Raw genomic sequence first — 17,743 nt, forward strand, 5'->3', positions numbered from 1 at the left:
GAGACTGGATTATCCTAGGTTGTTTTAAGAGACCTTTGTTCCAGTCTGTCCACATAGATTAGCCCTGATTCAATTATGAGGCGGGATTACACAAGATAACGTATGCTTGGAAAAAGAGTCACCTTGGCAGCATTTTCTCTCATATCTTTAGAATGATTTCAACCTGTTACACAGGGCCAGGGAACCTATTAACGACAACACTCAAACTTTTACATTGCTTCAGGAGCTGGTTGAATGTAAAGTCACATAGTCTTTGACACTTTGTCCTGAAAGATTTTTATTAATTTTACATTGTTGGTGTGTGCATGTGTGAGTGGGTGTGCACACTCGCGTGCATGAGAGCAAATATGTCTGCAGAAGCCAGATCACAACTACTTGAATATTGAGTGCTTGTAGCATACAAAGTTAAAGAAAATCTTGAAACATATTGTTGACTCTTGACATGGAATATTTTATATTAGCAAAAAATAGACAATGGACAAATGAGGGAAATGTTAGACTATATTGCCTACTGGTTATTGACTTCCATAATCACGGATCCAGCAAAGAGGTTTATTTAAAAACAAATTCTTTCCTTATCGACATGCATCTGCTCATCCTATGTACATTATTATTACCCCCAGTCCAAAGTTTATTTCCTCTTAGTATATATATATTTAAGTACTTAACTTGAAATTCCAAAACCACATTTAATAGATGGAGCTCTTGATGGCTAAGGTTTTAAACTGTAGATTGAGTTTAATCTAGGTCAGTACCCGTTTGCGTTTTAGTGAGTCTCAGTAGATTGTCTTTCGAGGAACTTTTCCAGGGCTAGGCACAGCGGTGCACACCTGTAGCCCCAGCTACTCGGGAGTGAGGAATGAGAAGCATCTGATCATATCAGTTCAAGATCACAGCAGGTAATTTGAGAGTCACTGAGCCTATCAGTTCAAGATAGGGTAGGTAGTATCCAGAGGCATCTTGTAAGAAAATTTTCAGAGATGGTGATGCGTACCTTTGATCCCAGCACTTGCTAAGCAGAGGCAGGCGGATCTGAGAGGCCAGTCTGGTTTACAAAGCAAGTTCCAAGACAGCCAAAACTATACAAAGAAACCCAGTCTTGAAAAACCAAAACCAGGCCGGGCGGTGGTGGCGCATGCCTTTAATCCCAGCACTTGGGAGGCAGGAGGCAGGTGGATTTCTGAGTTTGAGGCCAGCCTGGGCTACAGAGTGAGTTCCAGGACAGCCAAGTCAAGGCTAAGAGAGAAACCCTGTCTTGAAAAAACAAAAAACAAAAAAACCCCAACTATTTAGTACTGTCATGTAACAACCAGTAAAGCTATTCATGATCAGTACCCCACCTTTTAACATCTGTGGTATCTGCAGTAATGTTACCTGTTATTCCTGTATTCCTGATATTGGTAATTTGTTTCATTTTGATTGAGCATTTTGGCTGTGGTTCATTGGTTTAATTAAATAATCTCATAAAAACATCTTTAGATTTGTTGACTTATCCTTTCTTTTTCTTCTTCTCCTCCTTCTCCTTCTTCTCCTTCTTCCTTCTCTCTCTCACTCTCCCCCCCCTCTCTTTAGACAAAGTCTCACATAGCCCAGAATGGTCTCTTCTTTTTAAGACAGGGTTTTTCTGTTTCCCTGACTGTCCTGAAACTTGCTCTGTAGACCAGGCTGGTCTCAGATCCACTTCCTGGGTGCTGGGTAGCTCAAAAGCTTGAGCCACTAGCACCGGCTGAGGCTGGTCTTGAGAGCCAAGAACGACTTTGAACTTCTGACCCTCCTCTTTCAGGGTGCTGGGATAACAGGTTTGCTTCATCACAGTGGATGAATGTGATGCTGGCACTTGAATCCAGGGCCTTAAGCATTTCCTGCTGTGTGTGTGCAGAGACCAGGGTGTCCTCCTCCATCTCTCCAACTGTTCCTCTGAGGCAGGCTTTCTTCCTAAACCCGAGGCAGAGTCCTAGGTAGGCTGGAGCCAACATGCCCCTGTGAGCCTCCTATACCCCTGTACCCTCCACCAAGCCAGGCTTATAGGCGCTTACAGGAACACAGGTTTGCTCCTCCTGTGGATGCCATGTGGGTGCCAGGACCAGAACACCTAGTCCTCATGTCTGCTGAGAGCAGTCTTAACTGCCGATCTATTTTTCCAGTTCCTCTATTTAACTGATTTTTAATTTTTTTTTTTTTTTTTTGAGACAGGGTCTCATCATATAGACCAGGCTAGCCTCGAACTCAGAGATCCACCTGCTTCTGCCCCACCCCCACCCCAATGGAGTGCTGAGATTAAAGGTGTGTGCCACCACGCCTGGCCTTAATTTGATGTTAATAAACATCAAATTAATAAATTTGGAATTAATTTATTAATTAATAAATTAAGGAATTAAGGATATTAATAAATAAATTAATTATTAATTAATTAATTTATTAATTAATAAATTAAGGAATTAATAAATTCCTTCCTTTTGCTTATTCCAGGATTTATTCTTATTTTCCTAATTTCTAAAGATACAAACTGAGGTCATTTGTTTTAGCCATTCCCCTCCACTCCCCTAGAATTTAGAGTCACAGCCAGGTAAGGTGGCTCATAGTTTTCATCCTGTCACTAGGAAGGGTGAGTCCCTGTGTCAAAAAGAACAATAAAAGCCAAAAATTAAATTCAGGGTTATGCGTTGTTTCGCCTACTTTACTGACATTCCTTTACTGACATCCCAGGAATACGGATGTTTGGAGCTTTCATATTCACTAGTTAACATAACTTTCTAAGCTGGATGTGGTGTTGAATGTTAATCCTAGCACTCAAAGGCTGGGCTCCATAGTGAGACCCTGACCACTTTACTAAACAAATGACCTTGTTTATTCCTCCTTCTGTTGGTGGATTTATTTCATTATTTCATTATTAATTATTATTATCGTATACCCCTTCCTCTCTCCCAACACTTATCCCACCCTAATTTCTTCCAGACCCCCAACACTAGGTAGGAAAAAAAGGTTAGAGGGGAAAGGGGGCGTAGACCTCTACAGGCTGCTACTTCCAGGCTACTATTTCCTGATGATTAGCTTTGTCTGGCTCCTCCCTCAGGACCTGTCCTGTCTCTGTGTCAGGATATCCAGCAGGCTAGCAAACCAGCAATGGAAAACACAAGGAACCAGCAGCAGTGGGGGAGGAGTAGGGGCAGCAGGGCAGGGGTGGGGGGCTGGAGGGAACAGTGGGAATAGCAGGGTGGGGAAGGAGTGGAGTCAGGGGAGGAAGGGGACAGCAGTGGGAGCAGTGGGTAGAGAGAGGAAAAGCAGTGGGGGAGCAGAGCCGGAACAGAGGGGCAGCACCCAGGGGAAAAGCTGCTGCCACAGGCCCGCTCAGGGCTCTTGAATGTATATCTTCTCCAGAGTTCCCAGAATTAAACTATCTGCAGCTGACACCTACCCCCCCCCCCCCCAAAAGCAGGAGACAATCACAGTTAATGGCTGTGGACAAACAAAAAAATTCAGAACTGAATCTTAAAAGAAACCAAAACTCTTACTACATTGTTACATTCTGTATATATTTAATTTGATACGATATATTGTGAATTCTTGGTCTTCTTGCCTCCATCTCCGGAGTGCTGGAATTCTCACAGCCTTACAGCAGAAGGGCATAGCAGTGCACACCTTTACTCCTAGTACTCGGGAGGCAAAGGCAGGAGGATCTCTTTGAATGGAGGTCAGCCTGGTCTACAGAGTGAGGTCCTATCTCAAAGAAATCAAGCATATGCCATCATGCCCAGTATATGTACTGCTAAGAATTGAACCCAAACCTTCCTGCATGCTAGGCAAACACTCCACCCACTGAGGTACATCCCCTGTCCCCAAATCAAGATGGTTGATTTTCTAAAAAGCCTAGGGCCACAGAATAATGTTGCTAAATTTGACATTGTAGGAAATTATAGTTTACTTTTTAAAATATTGTACAGTATTTCCCGATTGTTGCTAGAGCGCCATCTCCCTATTCATATTTATAAAGTCATATAAGATCAGTTATCATATAAACTGTCATACAGAACTATTAAGAGGCAAGGCTGGGGATATGGGTTAAGGGCTTGCTAGCATTCAACAGGCCTCAGGTTCTAACCCTAAACTTTTTTTTTTATAAGATTTGATGTTTATGGAAGCTAATTGTATGTACAAGTTCACTTGTATGTGTGGGCTGAAGTCAATGTCACATGCTATCAGTTGCACTTCTCTCCACCTCATTTAGAACACTGTCTCACTGAGTCTGGAGCTCACTGACTGACTAGGTTGGCTGACCAACGAGCACCAGGGATCTGTCTACCTCAATCCCTCCTGGTGTTAGAGTTACAAGGTGACCTGACTGTGCCCTGCTTTTATGTGGGTGCTGGGGACCAAACTCAGATCCTCATGCTTGTACAGCAAGCATTTTACTTGACTGAGCCATTGCTCTCACCCTTAAAAAAAACTCTTTTAAATATAAAGTAACTGGTGGCTGGAATAGTCCAGCAGTTAAGCAAACTCGTTTGCAGAGGATTTGAGTTCAGTTCCAAGCATCCAAATCCACAGCTCACAACTGCCTGTAACCCCAGTTCTAGTTCCCACGTCCTCCTTTGGCCCACACATACGTAGTGCACATAGGCACATACACACACATACACACACACATACACACCCATGCATGTAAAAATAAAAATATGGGGGGGGGGGGCTGGAGAAATGGCTCAGTGGTAAAGAGCACTGGCTGCTTTTCCAGAGGTACTGAGTTCAATACCAGCAACCACATGGTGGCTCACAACCATCTGTAACGAGATCTGATGCCCTTTTCTGGTGTGTCTGAAGACGACAATGGTGTACTCATATACGTACGATAAATAAATCTTTTTTTTTTCTTGGTTTTTCGAGACAGGGTTTCTCTGTGTAGCCCTGGTTATCTTGGAACTCACTCTGTAGACCAGGCTGGCCTGGAACTCAGAAATCTGCCTGCCTCTGCCTCCCAAGTGCTGGGATTAAAGGCGTGCACCACCACGGGCTGGCGATAAATAAATCTTGAAAACAAAAACAAAAAAACTTCCCAAAAGCCTCCAAGATGTGTGGTTCTTCAGCCAAGACTCCAAAGAAACTCATGGATGTTAAACTGGGAGACATTCCAACCCCAAAGGTGGAGCACTGAGTTTATACCCAATAGTATACGCTGAGATTATGCCCAACAAGTCCATCAACAAGAGAAAAGAGTACACCTGGGTTAATGTGGTGCTGGCACCCATGTGTTCTTCAGCTGCTATCTTTCTTAGCAGAAACACATGCATTAGTGATGTGCAGGTCCCAGAAGGGCCGGTATAGAAGAGTCTGCACTCCTCTAAATAACCAAATGCTCAGTTCTATTCATGAACTAAGGCTGAATCTTCATATACCCTGACTGAAAACTAATATCTAATAAAAAAGTAGCTAGTACATGTGGAAAAATACACCCAAAAGAACTTAAGAATCCAGATGGAAAGGAATGACAAAGCGCCGTAGCTTGCTGGAGAGAAGTCTCAGCAGTTGTGAACACTTGCTGCTCCTGCCTAAGACCCGGGTTTGCCTTGCAGCACCCACATAGCAGTTTCCAACTACCTGTAGCTCCAGTCACTGCAGGGCGTCCTATGTTCTCTTGGGCCTCTACATGCTCTCAGAGAAGTGCAGTGCACAGGAACTCACACAGGCACACACATATACAAATAAATAAATCTTAAAGAAAAAATCAAAGAAAAAACTTGTAACTTACATCATTCCAATGTGCTGTATTAGGTTATTTGAATTTATATATTCAGGATATAAAAAAAAATCAAAACAATTTTTTGATACAAACATAAAAATAGAGTACATTTATTAACAGTAGGAAAACTACTTACAATAACAATGCATTAAATCTCACATAATAAACATAGCCCAAAGAGCACAGGAAACTTCTTGATATTCTGATGCAGTCTCGTCAAAGACTGTCCCATACACAGCTTAACATATACCCACATAGAGCATTCATTTCATAGGCAGGAAAAAAAATGACTTTTGTCTGTCACTGAAAAGAGTTCCTTCCTGGTTTTCAGCTTTGATTATGTACTACAGATAGACTTCAAATATTTAAAAAAAAATGTTAACAATAAAAGCTAAGCATGGTGGAACTTTTCTTTAGTCCCAACATTAAAAGAAGCAGAGAGAGGTAGATCTCTCTGAAGTGAAGGCCAGCCAGACCTACAAAATGAGATGCCAGTTTTTACAAAAAGAAAACCAACAACAAAAATCCAATATTCATTCCTAAAATAAACATCTTTATATATATATATATATATATATATATATATATATATAACATATTTTTAAAATATCCTATACAATGGTGAATACTTAGAAAGCTCTGGATTTTAACAAGTTTGACCAGCTAACTTGCTTGCTTGAGCAATTTTCAATTCCCCTGGGAGTCACAGATGCTTTGGATCCATTGTTCCGGTGTACAGAGAGTTCTATTTCTTTTTCCTCTTCTTTGGTGGCTCATCTTCAGAGCTGCTCTCGGTGCTGCTGCTGCTGCTGCTGGAGGAGCTGGAGTCTGAGTCCGAGTCCGAGGATGAGGAGGAAGAGGAAGAAGAATAGGCTGAGGAGGAGGAGCTAGAGAGGCTTTCTTCTGAGTCACTGTCCTCTGAAGAAGATGAGGCAGATGTCTCACTGTCTGATGAAGATTCACTGGCCGAGCTGTCACTGCTAGAGGTACTGGAACTCGTGACACTCTTAGACCTATTAAAGTTACACAAAGTGCACACATGGGAAACTGACATTTAACTCAGTGCCATGAAATGCTCACCTTGAGCTCCTGCAGCTAGCCCTAGGTCCAATGTTTGGGGATTGCCCAACTCTGAAACACTTTACAAACTCTCTGTCATTTCAGCAATTCTTTTGGAGTTCATAAGGTGTACCTCCATACTACAATACACTGAGCACAAGCCTGTGATTCTAAGAAGTAGAGACATGAAGGCCAGGAGGTCAAGGTCACCCTCAGCAACACAGTAAGATCAAGGCTAGTCTCCCCCCGCCCCCCCCCACCCACACAAAGAAAAAAAAAAAAAAAGAAAGAAAAGAAAAATAAACACAAGCAGGACATGGTGGCTGTAACCCTAGCACTTAAGAAGCTGAAGTAAGAGGATCACCATGAATTTGAGGCCTGCCTGGGCTACAAAGTGAGATCTAGTCTCCCAAAAATAAAACAAGGGCTAAAGGGAAGGCTCAGCATTTAGAGGCTTTACTGTTCTGTCAGAGGCCTGTCAGGGAATTCAGATCCCAGCACCCATACCTGGCAGCTCAAAAATACCAATAATTTCAGCTCCAAGGGATCCAGAATGTCCACTTCTGGCATCTAGAGGCACCCCTATACAGACATATACATAAAATAAATCAAAAAAAAAAAAAAAAAAAAAAAAAAAAAAAAAAAACAACCACAACAACAACAACAAAAAACCTCATAAAAAAAAAAAGCGCAAAACCAAATAAAAGATCCCAAACAAGCCAGGCAGATCTCTGAGATTGAAGCCAGCCTGGTCTACATAGCCAGCCAGTTCCAGGCCCCAGGGCTACATAGTGAGGACAACCATGCCTTGACTTTAACAAAACATTGTATTTTCATGTATGTCTTTATGTGGTATGCATGCATACATAAGTACATGCCATTAGGAAGACATGTATGTCTGTGCATGAAGACCAGCAGTCAACATCAGGTGCTCTTCTCAATCGCTCTACACTTTGGAGAGAGACATTCTCATTGAACCAGGAGCTCACTAACACAGCTGGGCTGGGTGCTCAGTGATTCACTGGGATCCGCCCATCTCTACCTCCCCAGCACTGTGGCTGCAGGAACCCCCTGCTGCTGCACCTAGCTATTTGCTTCCATGTTTGGCAAGCACTTTACCAACTGGGCCATTTTCCCAGTCCCCTTTAGCAAAGTCTTGTAAGATTTTACTGTTAGGTCAAGACGGGGTAGCAGTATTATTTTCAGGTATAAGGATTTTAGAATGTTATGGAAAAAGGAAAAATGGAGCCAATAAATTCCACACTAAGAGAAAAATACTAGAAAACACAATGAAAATCAAGAATTGCAAACAGGGACTGGAGGAATGGTTTAGTAGTTAAGAGTACTGACTGCTCATCCTGAGGTCCTAAGTTCAATTCCCAGCTCTCGTGGTGGCTCACAACCATCTGTAGTGGGATCTGATGCCCTTTTCTGGTGTGTCTGAAAACATCGACAGTGTCCTCAAATGTATAAAACAAATAAATCTTTAAAAAAAAAAAAAAAGATTGCAAACAAAGACTTCAGATCAACCTTCCTCCCCCAGGTAGTGTCACTGAAAGTCACCTACCTCTTCTTCTTGGTCTTTCTCTCTATGTTGGTCTCTCCGGTGCTAAGATACAAAGGGAAACAAAAGCTCCTTTTAACAAGAGTGAAAAACAAACTCCTCTGCTACCCTCAGACCAATTCTGTTCTTCATTGCATATGCTCAAGGGCACAGAATTTCTTGCTCTAATCAAATAAAAAGCTTCCCTCCCAGGGACAGGCTATACACAGTGCATATGATCGACTTTGTGCTTCAACAACGCATTTTATCTCTTGTACCATCAAAGCCTGTTAGTAGTTAAGATGATGGAGCACACAGACTTGTTTCTTTGTTCTGTTTAGAACTTTACTTACTGAACAAGCAAGGCCAACAACAGCACAACAGCTGTGATCTGACTTCCTAGAATTACACGTGGCCATTTCTAACTTTTACAAAAGCAAATTTAATTTCTGTACAGGTTCCAAAACTTTAGTTATTGTTTAAAACAAAACCACAAAAACTCTATGCTGCAGACTGTTCCCTGACACCATAAAGGGCAGTGGAGCAGGAGCCATCAGCATGTCCACTGATCCAGCTTTCAGATTACAGAACTGCTCCTATTACCACAACACTTGGTACAGAGTTCAAATCCAGGGCTGGCACATGCTGGGCAAGCCCTCTTTACCTTACACAATTTCACTCTTTTCTTTTTCAAATTAATTCTAAATAGTGAAGTTTCTTTTCTTTTCTTTTTTCTTGAGAGAAGGTTTTATGCAGCCTGGGCAAAGCCTGAACACATCTACTACCTGCAGATGACACTGACCTCTTGACCCTTCCGCTTCCCTTTAATGCAGCGTCATGGATGGAACTCAGAACCTTGTGCATGCTGGGCAAGCACTCTGCAAACTGAGCTACATATCAGCCCAACTTCTACCCTGTGCTTGTACCTTAAAGGTTTTCAAAACAAGTTTCTGCTCCTTGATTAGGAAAGTAGGCTCAATCCTGCCACAGACATATTCACCACACAGAGCTACCGCAGGCCCTGCAGACATATTGTTTCATTCTAACCAATCTCAAGAGAGAATTTTAGTTCAAACTTTGCACAGCTGTGCACATTTCCATTTTCTGAGGAATAACAGAAGGTGATTCTATTTGCTGCGAGCAGGAACTGCCTTATTTTGTGAGAGACCACACTACAGGAAAGCTTTCAGTGGTATGTCAGACATTAGACCATCCCTGGTATAGCTGAATAATGAGTTAATTCTAGACAGAGTATGACTACATAGCTCCAGGTAACATGGATTTAGTTATGCACACCAGATGGACCTTGAAATTATAGAAATCTACCTGCTTCTGCCTCCTGAGTGCTGAGATTAAAGGTGTGAGCTATCAAACTGGCTGAGTAGATATTTATTGTTAGAATCTGGCAAAGTTTAGTATTAACTCAGTTTCTAACTTTAATCTTGACATTCATTCTTGAGAAACATGACTTGCCCAAAGAGATGAAGTTTTGATAGAGAAAAAAGCCACACAATTATCTATTATTTATAGAGAGAGTTAGAGGGAGAGGGAGGAGGAAGACAGGGAGTGGAGGAAGGGGAGGGCCAGAGGGAAAGGGAGGATGTGTGGTGCTAGGAGGTGGAGAGCTGAGGCATGCTAAGCAGGCACTTACTCCTTAGCTGCATCCTTAGCCTACAGTGAGAATACTAGTTCTGTGTCTGTCTTCCTGCTGCTCTGTCTCTTATGTCCTTTTGCATTCTCATCCCTGTATGGCCCTTTCACATCTCAAGTGTTCCATACCTGCCCTACTTCTCTCTCTTAAAGCCTCTTTTTTTCTCCCCCATTGGTGATTCTATTTGCTTGCTATGGTGGATAGAGTAGCATTAAACATGGCAGTTAAAGCATCTCTGTGGCAGGATTAGGACCATTTGGGTACATGCCCAGAATACTATAACTAGGTCACATGGAGATTCTATTTAGGTTTTTTTTTTTTTTTTACTTTTAGAGCCCACACTGATTTCCATAGTAGCCACAGCACTGGCTTACACTCCCATCAATAGTGAATAAGGCTGCCCTTTACCCAAATCCTTGCCAGCTTTTGTCTTCTTGATGGGTGGCCATTCTGTCCGGGTGAGACTAAGGATCAACCTAGTTTTAATTTGCATTTCCCTGATGGCTAAGGATGTTGGACACTTTTAAAAAATATTCATTAGCCATTTGTATTTTTTGTAACTATTAAATTCCTTAGTCCAAATTTTAAAATTGGGCTATTTTCTTGTGTAGTGATTTTAGTTCTTTGCATACTCTAAATATCAGTTCTTAACAGTCAAAGATCCCGGTCCAATTAGTAGGTTGGGTTGTTTTGTTTTAATGTCTTTTTTGTCAATTTAAGAGGAGGAGTGTTTTTGAAGATAGGATGTCACTATATAACACTGGCTGGCCTCAAATGGAAAGACCCACCTGCCTCTGCCTTGCAAGTGCTAATATTAAAGATCAGACCACCATACCTGGCTCTATTTGTCAGCTTTGGAGATAGGGTCACTATAGTCCAGGCTTGCTTTGGCTTACTGTGTAGCCAAGGATGACCCTTCTCTAGTCCAGGCTTGCTTTGGCTTACTATGTAGCCAAGGATGACTCCGTAAATGCTAGGATTACAGGTGTACACACACTTAGCTTATGTGGATGAAACAGAAATGCTGTGTCTTCTGAACTTGAAAACATAGGAATCCAGTCAGGAGGACTATCTAAGGACAATTCACTCTTATTCCTTCCTGTCCAGTGTAGAAATTAAGCTATAAATTCTGCATGGTAACTAATTTTATAGGCCCGGGTCACTGGCCATGTGAGGATTCCCCTGTCCTGTAAGAGTGGGACCAGTGCCTACAGGACATCATCTTTCAGTGTTCTCTACAGGATCTTTGGGTGAGACTAAGGGCCTCTCCAGATTTTTAATTTATAATAAGGGGCAGGGGAGGAGGAAGTCAAAAAAGAAAACCAAGAGACAAGTTCTTACAGATTTCTTTTTGGAAAAAGCATGAATGGAAAAATTATTAATTTGGTGATCTATTATTTTTTAAAATTTGTATGTGTGTCCACACTCATATATATATGTACACACACATATGTATATGCATACAAATAGGTTAATAATAGCTACCTTACTAGTAGAGATTTGAGGTTTAAATACGCTAAGACTTATAAAGAGCATACATAAGATAGGGCCTGGACACAGAGTAACCATTCATTAAAAATCAGCTGATAGTATTGTAAGCTGGATGTGGCGGTGCACTCCTGTAATCCCAGCACTCAGGAGACTGACACAGGAAGACTGCAAACTTGAGGACAGCCTGAGCTACATTGTGAGAAGGTCTACAAAACTCAAAATAAACAAAAATATCAGCTAGCATTATAATGAAAGTTTCAGCCCCTTAACTGATTCTGTAAATATTTTTGTAAGCTCCCCTGGATACCACATGCAAACCTACCTTTGCTGCAATAATCTATTTTCTTTTTCTTTTAGAGCTTTCTTCAGCTCTGCCGTTCTTGAAGGCCTATGTAAGTACTTTCTTTTCCCTTTGCATTCATAAGTCCAATGTCCAAATTCCAAGCATTTCTGACATCTTACATGTTGCTTATTGGCTTCACTACAAAGAAAAAACAGAATATAAGCTTTAGAAGTTTTGCCTTGGGAAACATTCTGACTGAAAGAGCATAAGTATCAAGTGATGTTGACTCTAGTAGAAACAGTATACTTCAGTGATTGATGCATCTTGAGGTTCAACAGAAGAAGTTGAGTCTTCCTCTCTAAGCCCAGCACTGTATTTCATGCTTATAATCTTTCACTTTTCAGGCCAAAGTAGGAGGATGGTTCTGAGTTCAAAGTTAGCCTGAGCCGCAGAGCGAGAGACCCTATCTCAACAAAGCAAAACAGATATATAAAAACAAAAATTTTAAGTTTTTCCATTCCAGTAATAATGTATTTGGACCAACATTTTTAGCTCAGAATTCAAAGAATAATAAAGATTTTCTTTGTTGTAATGCTAGATATTAAACTCAGAGCCTCCTTCACAAATCCTCCACTACTGAGCCAGACCCCTAACCCACTAAAACACTTTTAAGGCTGGGAAATGGCTGGGTGGGTAAGGGTGTTTGCTGCAAGCCCAAAGATCTGAGTTGAATCCCTAGAAATGTATAGTGGAAAAAGAAAATCTGACCCCAACAAGTTGTCCTCTAACCTCTACTCCTATTCACATACAAATAAAAAAGTTTGTTTGTTTGGTTAATTCTGCTTTTGATTTTTTTTTTTCCTGGAACTCAATCTGTAGACAAGGTTGGCCTTAAACTCATAGATTTGCCTCTTCCTCCCAAGTACTGGGATTAAAGGCGTGGGCCACTGTGCCTGGCTATTCCTTTTTTACTTACTAATGAAAAATGGTGGTGGTGAGATAGCTCAGTGGGTTAAAGGCACTTGTCACACAATACTAGGATTAATGGTGTAAGCCACCGAACCCAGCTTGTACATTAAGAAAATAGTCTTTAGGCTTCCAAAAAAATTTTTTTTGCCTACTGATAAGTTTTATGGGTGAGACCCTTTTGCAATACAGGTTGAACATTCCTAATCAAACATTTAAAACCTAAATACTTCAAAATGTAACACTTTTTTTGAGCACCAAAGCACCACAAATGGGAGATTTTATACTTGACATATAACAAGCTACAGTCAAAAAACAAGCATATTTAGAGCTGGAGAAAAGGTTTAACAGTTAAGAGCACTTGCTGCTACTGCAAAAGACCAACAGTTTGGTTCCAAGATTCCATATGGTGGCTTATAATCATCTATCACTCCAGTTCCAAGGGATCTGACCCCCTCTTCTGACTTCCAAGGGCACCAGGCACACATACTGTAGAGATGACAAGCAGCCAAAACAGTTATCTTTTAAAAATGTTTTAAAGACTGGCACATAGAGAGGGATGTCAGGGAGACAGCTTTGTTGTGGAACTTTTGCTTGATGTACATCACTCCTAAGTTTCAGCCTCTAAAAATATTCTATAAAGAAAGTTAAGCTATTTTAAAGCTGGGCATAGTGCACTCCTGTAATCCTAGGATCCCGGGGGGTGAGGCAGGACCAGGAACACAATGATTGGAGATCTGTCGTAAACAAAACAGATGGCACAGGGAATATGATGGGTGACAAGCCACAAACCAAAAAGCCTGGACAATGGAACTGCGTATTAAATCTAACAAGAAAATGTTTAGCAAAAATGAAGATAAGCTTGTTAAGAAAAGCAATACACGGCCATACAGAGAGTGTAACATTGCTGGAGGGTTCTTGTTTTAAGATGAAGTCTTATCATGTTGCCCAGGCTGGACTCAAATTCATGTTCAAGTAACAGGTCTCAGCCCCTTAAGTAGCTTACACCTCTGAATGGGTAGTTACTGAGTTGGTTTGTTTTTTTCTTTTTGGAGACAAGGTCTCCCTAAACAGCCGTGGCTGGCCTGTGGTTTGCTATGTAGACCAGGTTGGCTTTGACTCACAATGCTCCACCTGCTTTTGTTTCTCCAGTGCTCGGATTAAAGGCATCTGCCACCAGGACTGATAGTTACTGAGATTCAAAAAAAAAATTTTTTTTTATTTAAGCTGGGCATGGTGGCACATGTTTTTACTCCCATCACACAGAAGGCAGGCAGATATCTTGAGTTTAAGGCCAGCCTAGTCTACAGATGTTCTAGGACAGCCAGGGCTACACAGAGAAACCCTGTCCCTAAATCTGCCCACCTCACCCCACTACCCCCAAATTCTAACAGACTCAAAGCAATTATACCACTGTCTCTATCTTTCCCCAAATCTTCTGGTGACCCGGTCCTTTCTATGGCTTTTAGTATGTCTTCAAATGTCATCTCCTCGCAGATGCATTTCTAGTCCTACTAACTTGAAACAGGCCTTTGCCTTTCCTCATCACAGTCTTATTTCCTATGTTTAATTTTGTTTTGTTAATAGATATACGGAGCTTCTTTCTATAGCCCTGGCTGTCCTGGAACTTACTCTGTAGACCAGGCTGACCCCGAATTCAGAAATCTGCCTGCCTCTGCCTCCTGAGTGCTGGAAGCACCACCACCACCACGGTAGTGCTCCTACAAAGCTATTTAAACCACCAGCTGTACTTGTTTAGAGTATCAACAGGATCCACAGTAAGACTGTAAACTGCGTGTCTTGAATACACTTTTCTTCACAATAAAACTGTCAAGGAGTAATAGTACTTAAAATAATTATTTACTGAGAGAACCGCAGAAAGTGAGACGGTAGATGGGAAATGAATAGGCATTGCAGACAGGCTTCTGTCTAGGAAAGGTTATAGAAAGGAGGCGGGAAACGCTGCAGAGAGAAAAGTTTGGGTACTTGAGAGGGAAGATGTAGAACCATGCATCCAGGCTACCCTTGACGTGTGGAACGGACAGAGGGACACAAACCACCCAGCGACCAACTCTTGGATTCATTGGACTCTCTTCAGATCCCGCTCAGTCCTGCAACCTGCATCTGCACGCCCCCAGCCCACCGGCAGACCCCACTAGGCGTCTGACTTACGCTTGCCTCCGAGCTATGAGCCGATGCATGGGAGTCGCCATCTTAGAGCGGCCGGAGTCTGCCGCATGGGATTTTGGGAAACTCGGACGGGAGGGCGGGTCCTTAAAAACCTTTGCGGTCCTGGGCGGGGCCAGACGAGTTCATCCCAACAGAGACTGGTGGCCTCTAGCTGGTTTGTTGTCTCTAATGTGGGTCTTAGTGTGTTCAGCATGAATAGGGCCTTGAAGGGTGGTGATCTCAAACGAGGGATCTGTAATCCATATACAGTGGAATTGTGTAGCACTAAAAAATCCTGTAATCCCAGTATTTTGGAGGCTGAGGCAAGAGGATTGCTATGTAGCTCAAAAACAAAACAACAACAACAAAGCCAGGCAGTAATGGCCCACATCTTTAATTCCAACACTTGCTGGGACTCACAGCCAAACTCGTCTACACAGCGAGTTCCAGGAAAACCAAAGTTGCACACGGAAACTCTTGACTCAAAACCCACAAGAAATTACAGGTGTCATCATGATGACTGGATCATTCTGTTTTTTTTTTGTTTTTTTTTTCTCCCTTCAAAGATCTGTGTAGTGGAATTTTAATCCAGCAACATGCTCTGGAAAGGAATCATAACTGGCTGGAATATGGATATGGGTTCCAGGCTAGCATGGTACAGAGCAAGTGAGCAAGTTTCAGGTTAAAATATAAATATAAATATAAACATAAACATAAACATATATATATATATATATATATATATATATATATATATATATCCAGGTGTGGTGGCACAAGCCTTTAATCCCAGCACTCAGGAGACCAAGGCATGCAGATCTAGTCAGTTTGGTTGAGTCAGTGGTTTAAGAAAGTAGGAGGGGACTGGGGGAGAAGGAGACAGAGTTAGTGAGCAGTTTTATCAGGATAGTTTCACAGAGGCAGGTTGCAAGTGAAGACAGAATGAGCCAGAGAGGAGAAGGACCAGAAGATTAGAACCAATTGCTAGAGTTAGTTTGAGGCCAAGCAGAGCAATTCTGTCAGAAGATGAGAGAAGCAAGTTAATCCGTCGCCTCAGAGAGGAGTTTAGGCTGAACCAACCAGTCAGAGTTAGAAGGAATTAGAAAGGATTTTTATTCAGCAGTAAACCTCTGTGATGACAATTACATCTAGTAAATAAAAGATACATTTTCAGCTCTGTTTGGATCAGTATTTGCCTCACTGTTAGTATTTATTTATTAGATCTCTTTTTTTAAAATGTGGATGGAGCCGGGCAGTGGTGGCACACACCTTTGATCCCAGCACTTGGGAGGCAGAGGCAGACGGATTTCTGAGTTTGAGGCCAGCCTGGTCTACAGAGTGAGTTCCAGGACAGCCAGGACTACACAGAGAAACCCTGTCTTGAAAAAAAAAAAAAACAAAAAAACAACAAAAAAAAAGTGTATGGATGTTTTGTCTGCATGTATGTATGTGCTTGTGCATCATATGTGCATGGCCGGTGCTGAGGGGGTCAGAGCAGGGCTGTAGGTGACCTGCTACTGGAATTATGGATGATGTGCAAAGAACTGAACCCACATCTTCTGCAGGAGCAACAGCAAGTGCTCTTAACCATTGGCTCAGCTCTCAGCCCCCTCTTCCTTATTTTTTATTTTTAAAAATAACATCTTTAATTTTCCAGGCTGGCCAGAAACTTAGCTCAGACTAGTCTAATTCCCAAGTTATGACACAAGTTTCTAACCTCAGGATTCAAGATGTAGGGAAAGGAGGACAAGGAGGTCAAGGCCAACCTGGGCTTTATAGCAAATCTGAGGCCAGCCTGGTCTACATGAGACCTTGTATTAACACAAAGTTTTTTAAAAAGAAAAAAAAAAAACTCTGGTTGTCCAACTTTGAAATTATGCTGCCTTCATCACTGTCTCATTATTTTGAGTTTAAGTCATTTTTTTTTTACTATTTATTTATTTTTATGTATGTGAGTACACTGTATCTGTCTTCAGACACACCAGAAGAGGGCATTTGATCCCATTACAGATGGTTGTGAGCCACCATGTGGTTGCTGGGATTTGAACTCAGGACCTCTGGAAGAGCAGTCAGTGCTCTTAACCACTGAGCCATCTCTCCAGCCCCTTAAGTCATTTTTATATCTACAAAACCAAATCACTCCTCATTATTCCTTCCCCCACCCCACACCTGATTTATTGCTTTTAGGCGTTTGTTTTCCTAGATAAAATCTTTTTTTTTTTTTTTTTAACTTTTAATTGATTCTTTGTGGGTTTCACATCATACATCCAGGCCTGCTTGTTTCCCCATCCCCTCTTATCCGCACTTCTTGCAAGCTTCCCCCCTCCAGATGAATTTCTTGAGTGAAAGTTTGGGGCTTGAGATGTAGCTCAATGGTAGAGTTTTTACACAGTATGTATAAAGCCCTGGCTTCATCTGCCTAGCAACACACACACACATTACACACACATGCGCGCGCACCCGCAGACACACACTACGGTATAAAACTTTCAAGGTTCCTACAAAATAATTGTGATGGTTTGAAAAGGAATGGCCCCCAAAGACATATGTATGAATTCTGGCCCATAGGGAGTGGCACTATTAGGAGGCGTGCCCTTGCTGATGCAGATGTGGCCTTGTTGGAAGAAATGTGTTACTGTGGAGGCAGGCTTTGAGGTCTCATTTGTTTAAGGTAGGCCTAGTGTGCCAGTCTCCTTCTGCTGCTTGTGGATCAAATTTAAGAACACTCTGCTCCTTCCCCAGCACCGTGACTGCCCACCGTGATGATAATGGATTAAACCTCTGAAACTCTCTCCAGCCCCAATGAAATGGTTTCCTTTATAAGAGTTGCTGTGGTCATGGTGTCTC

At 41.9% G+C, this 17,743-nt stretch overlaps 1 protein-coding gene across 2 annotated transcripts; it reads right to left on the bottom strand.

The window, feature by feature from the left end:
* Nucleotides 1-5,755: 5,755 nt before the first annotated feature.
* Nucleotides 5,756-14,967, bottom strand: Zcchc10 (zinc finger CCHC-type containing 10). 2 transcript variants are annotated; one of them, XM_034506417.2, is made up of 4 exons: nucleotides 14,900-14,967; nucleotides 11,801-11,959; nucleotides 8,361-8,402; nucleotides 5,756-6,747 (listed from the first exon to the last, which is right to left on the bottom strand). In XM_034506417.2, exons 1-4 carry the CDS (start codon nucleotides 14,938-14,940, stop codon nucleotides 6,480-6,482), a joined length of 510 nt encoding a protein of 169 aa, XP_034362308.1. In that variant the 5' UTR covers nucleotides 14,941-14,967; the 3' UTR covers nucleotides 5,756-6,479. The 2 variants fall into 2 exon arrangements, with proteins under 2 accessions (XP_034362308.1, XP_076792975.1); XM_076936860.1 differs by having other exon boundaries at nucleotides 14,906-14,957.
* Nucleotides 14,968-17,743: the final 2,776 nt, after the last annotated feature.

This window comes from Arvicanthis niloticus, chromosome 6 (genome assembly GCF_011762505.2).
Source record: "Arvicanthis niloticus isolate mArvNil1 chromosome 6, mArvNil1.pat.X, whole genome shotgun sequence".
Lineage (NCBI taxonomy): Eukaryota > Metazoa > Chordata > Mammalia > Rodentia > Muridae > Arvicanthis > Arvicanthis niloticus.

Coding starts and splice junctions, on each gene's coding strand:
- Zcchc10 (XM_034506417.2), bottom strand. CDS start 14,940: ATGGCGACTCCCATGCATCGGCTCATAGCTCGGAGGCAAGC. Junction 11,960..14,899: donor CTCATAGCTCGGAGGCAAGC/GTAAGTCAGACG, acceptor TTTTCTTTGTAG/TGAAGCCAATAAGCAACATG. Junction 8,403..11,800: donor AATAGATTATTGCAGCAAAG/GTAGGTTTGCAT, acceptor TTTGTATCTTAG/CACCGGAGAGACCAACATAG.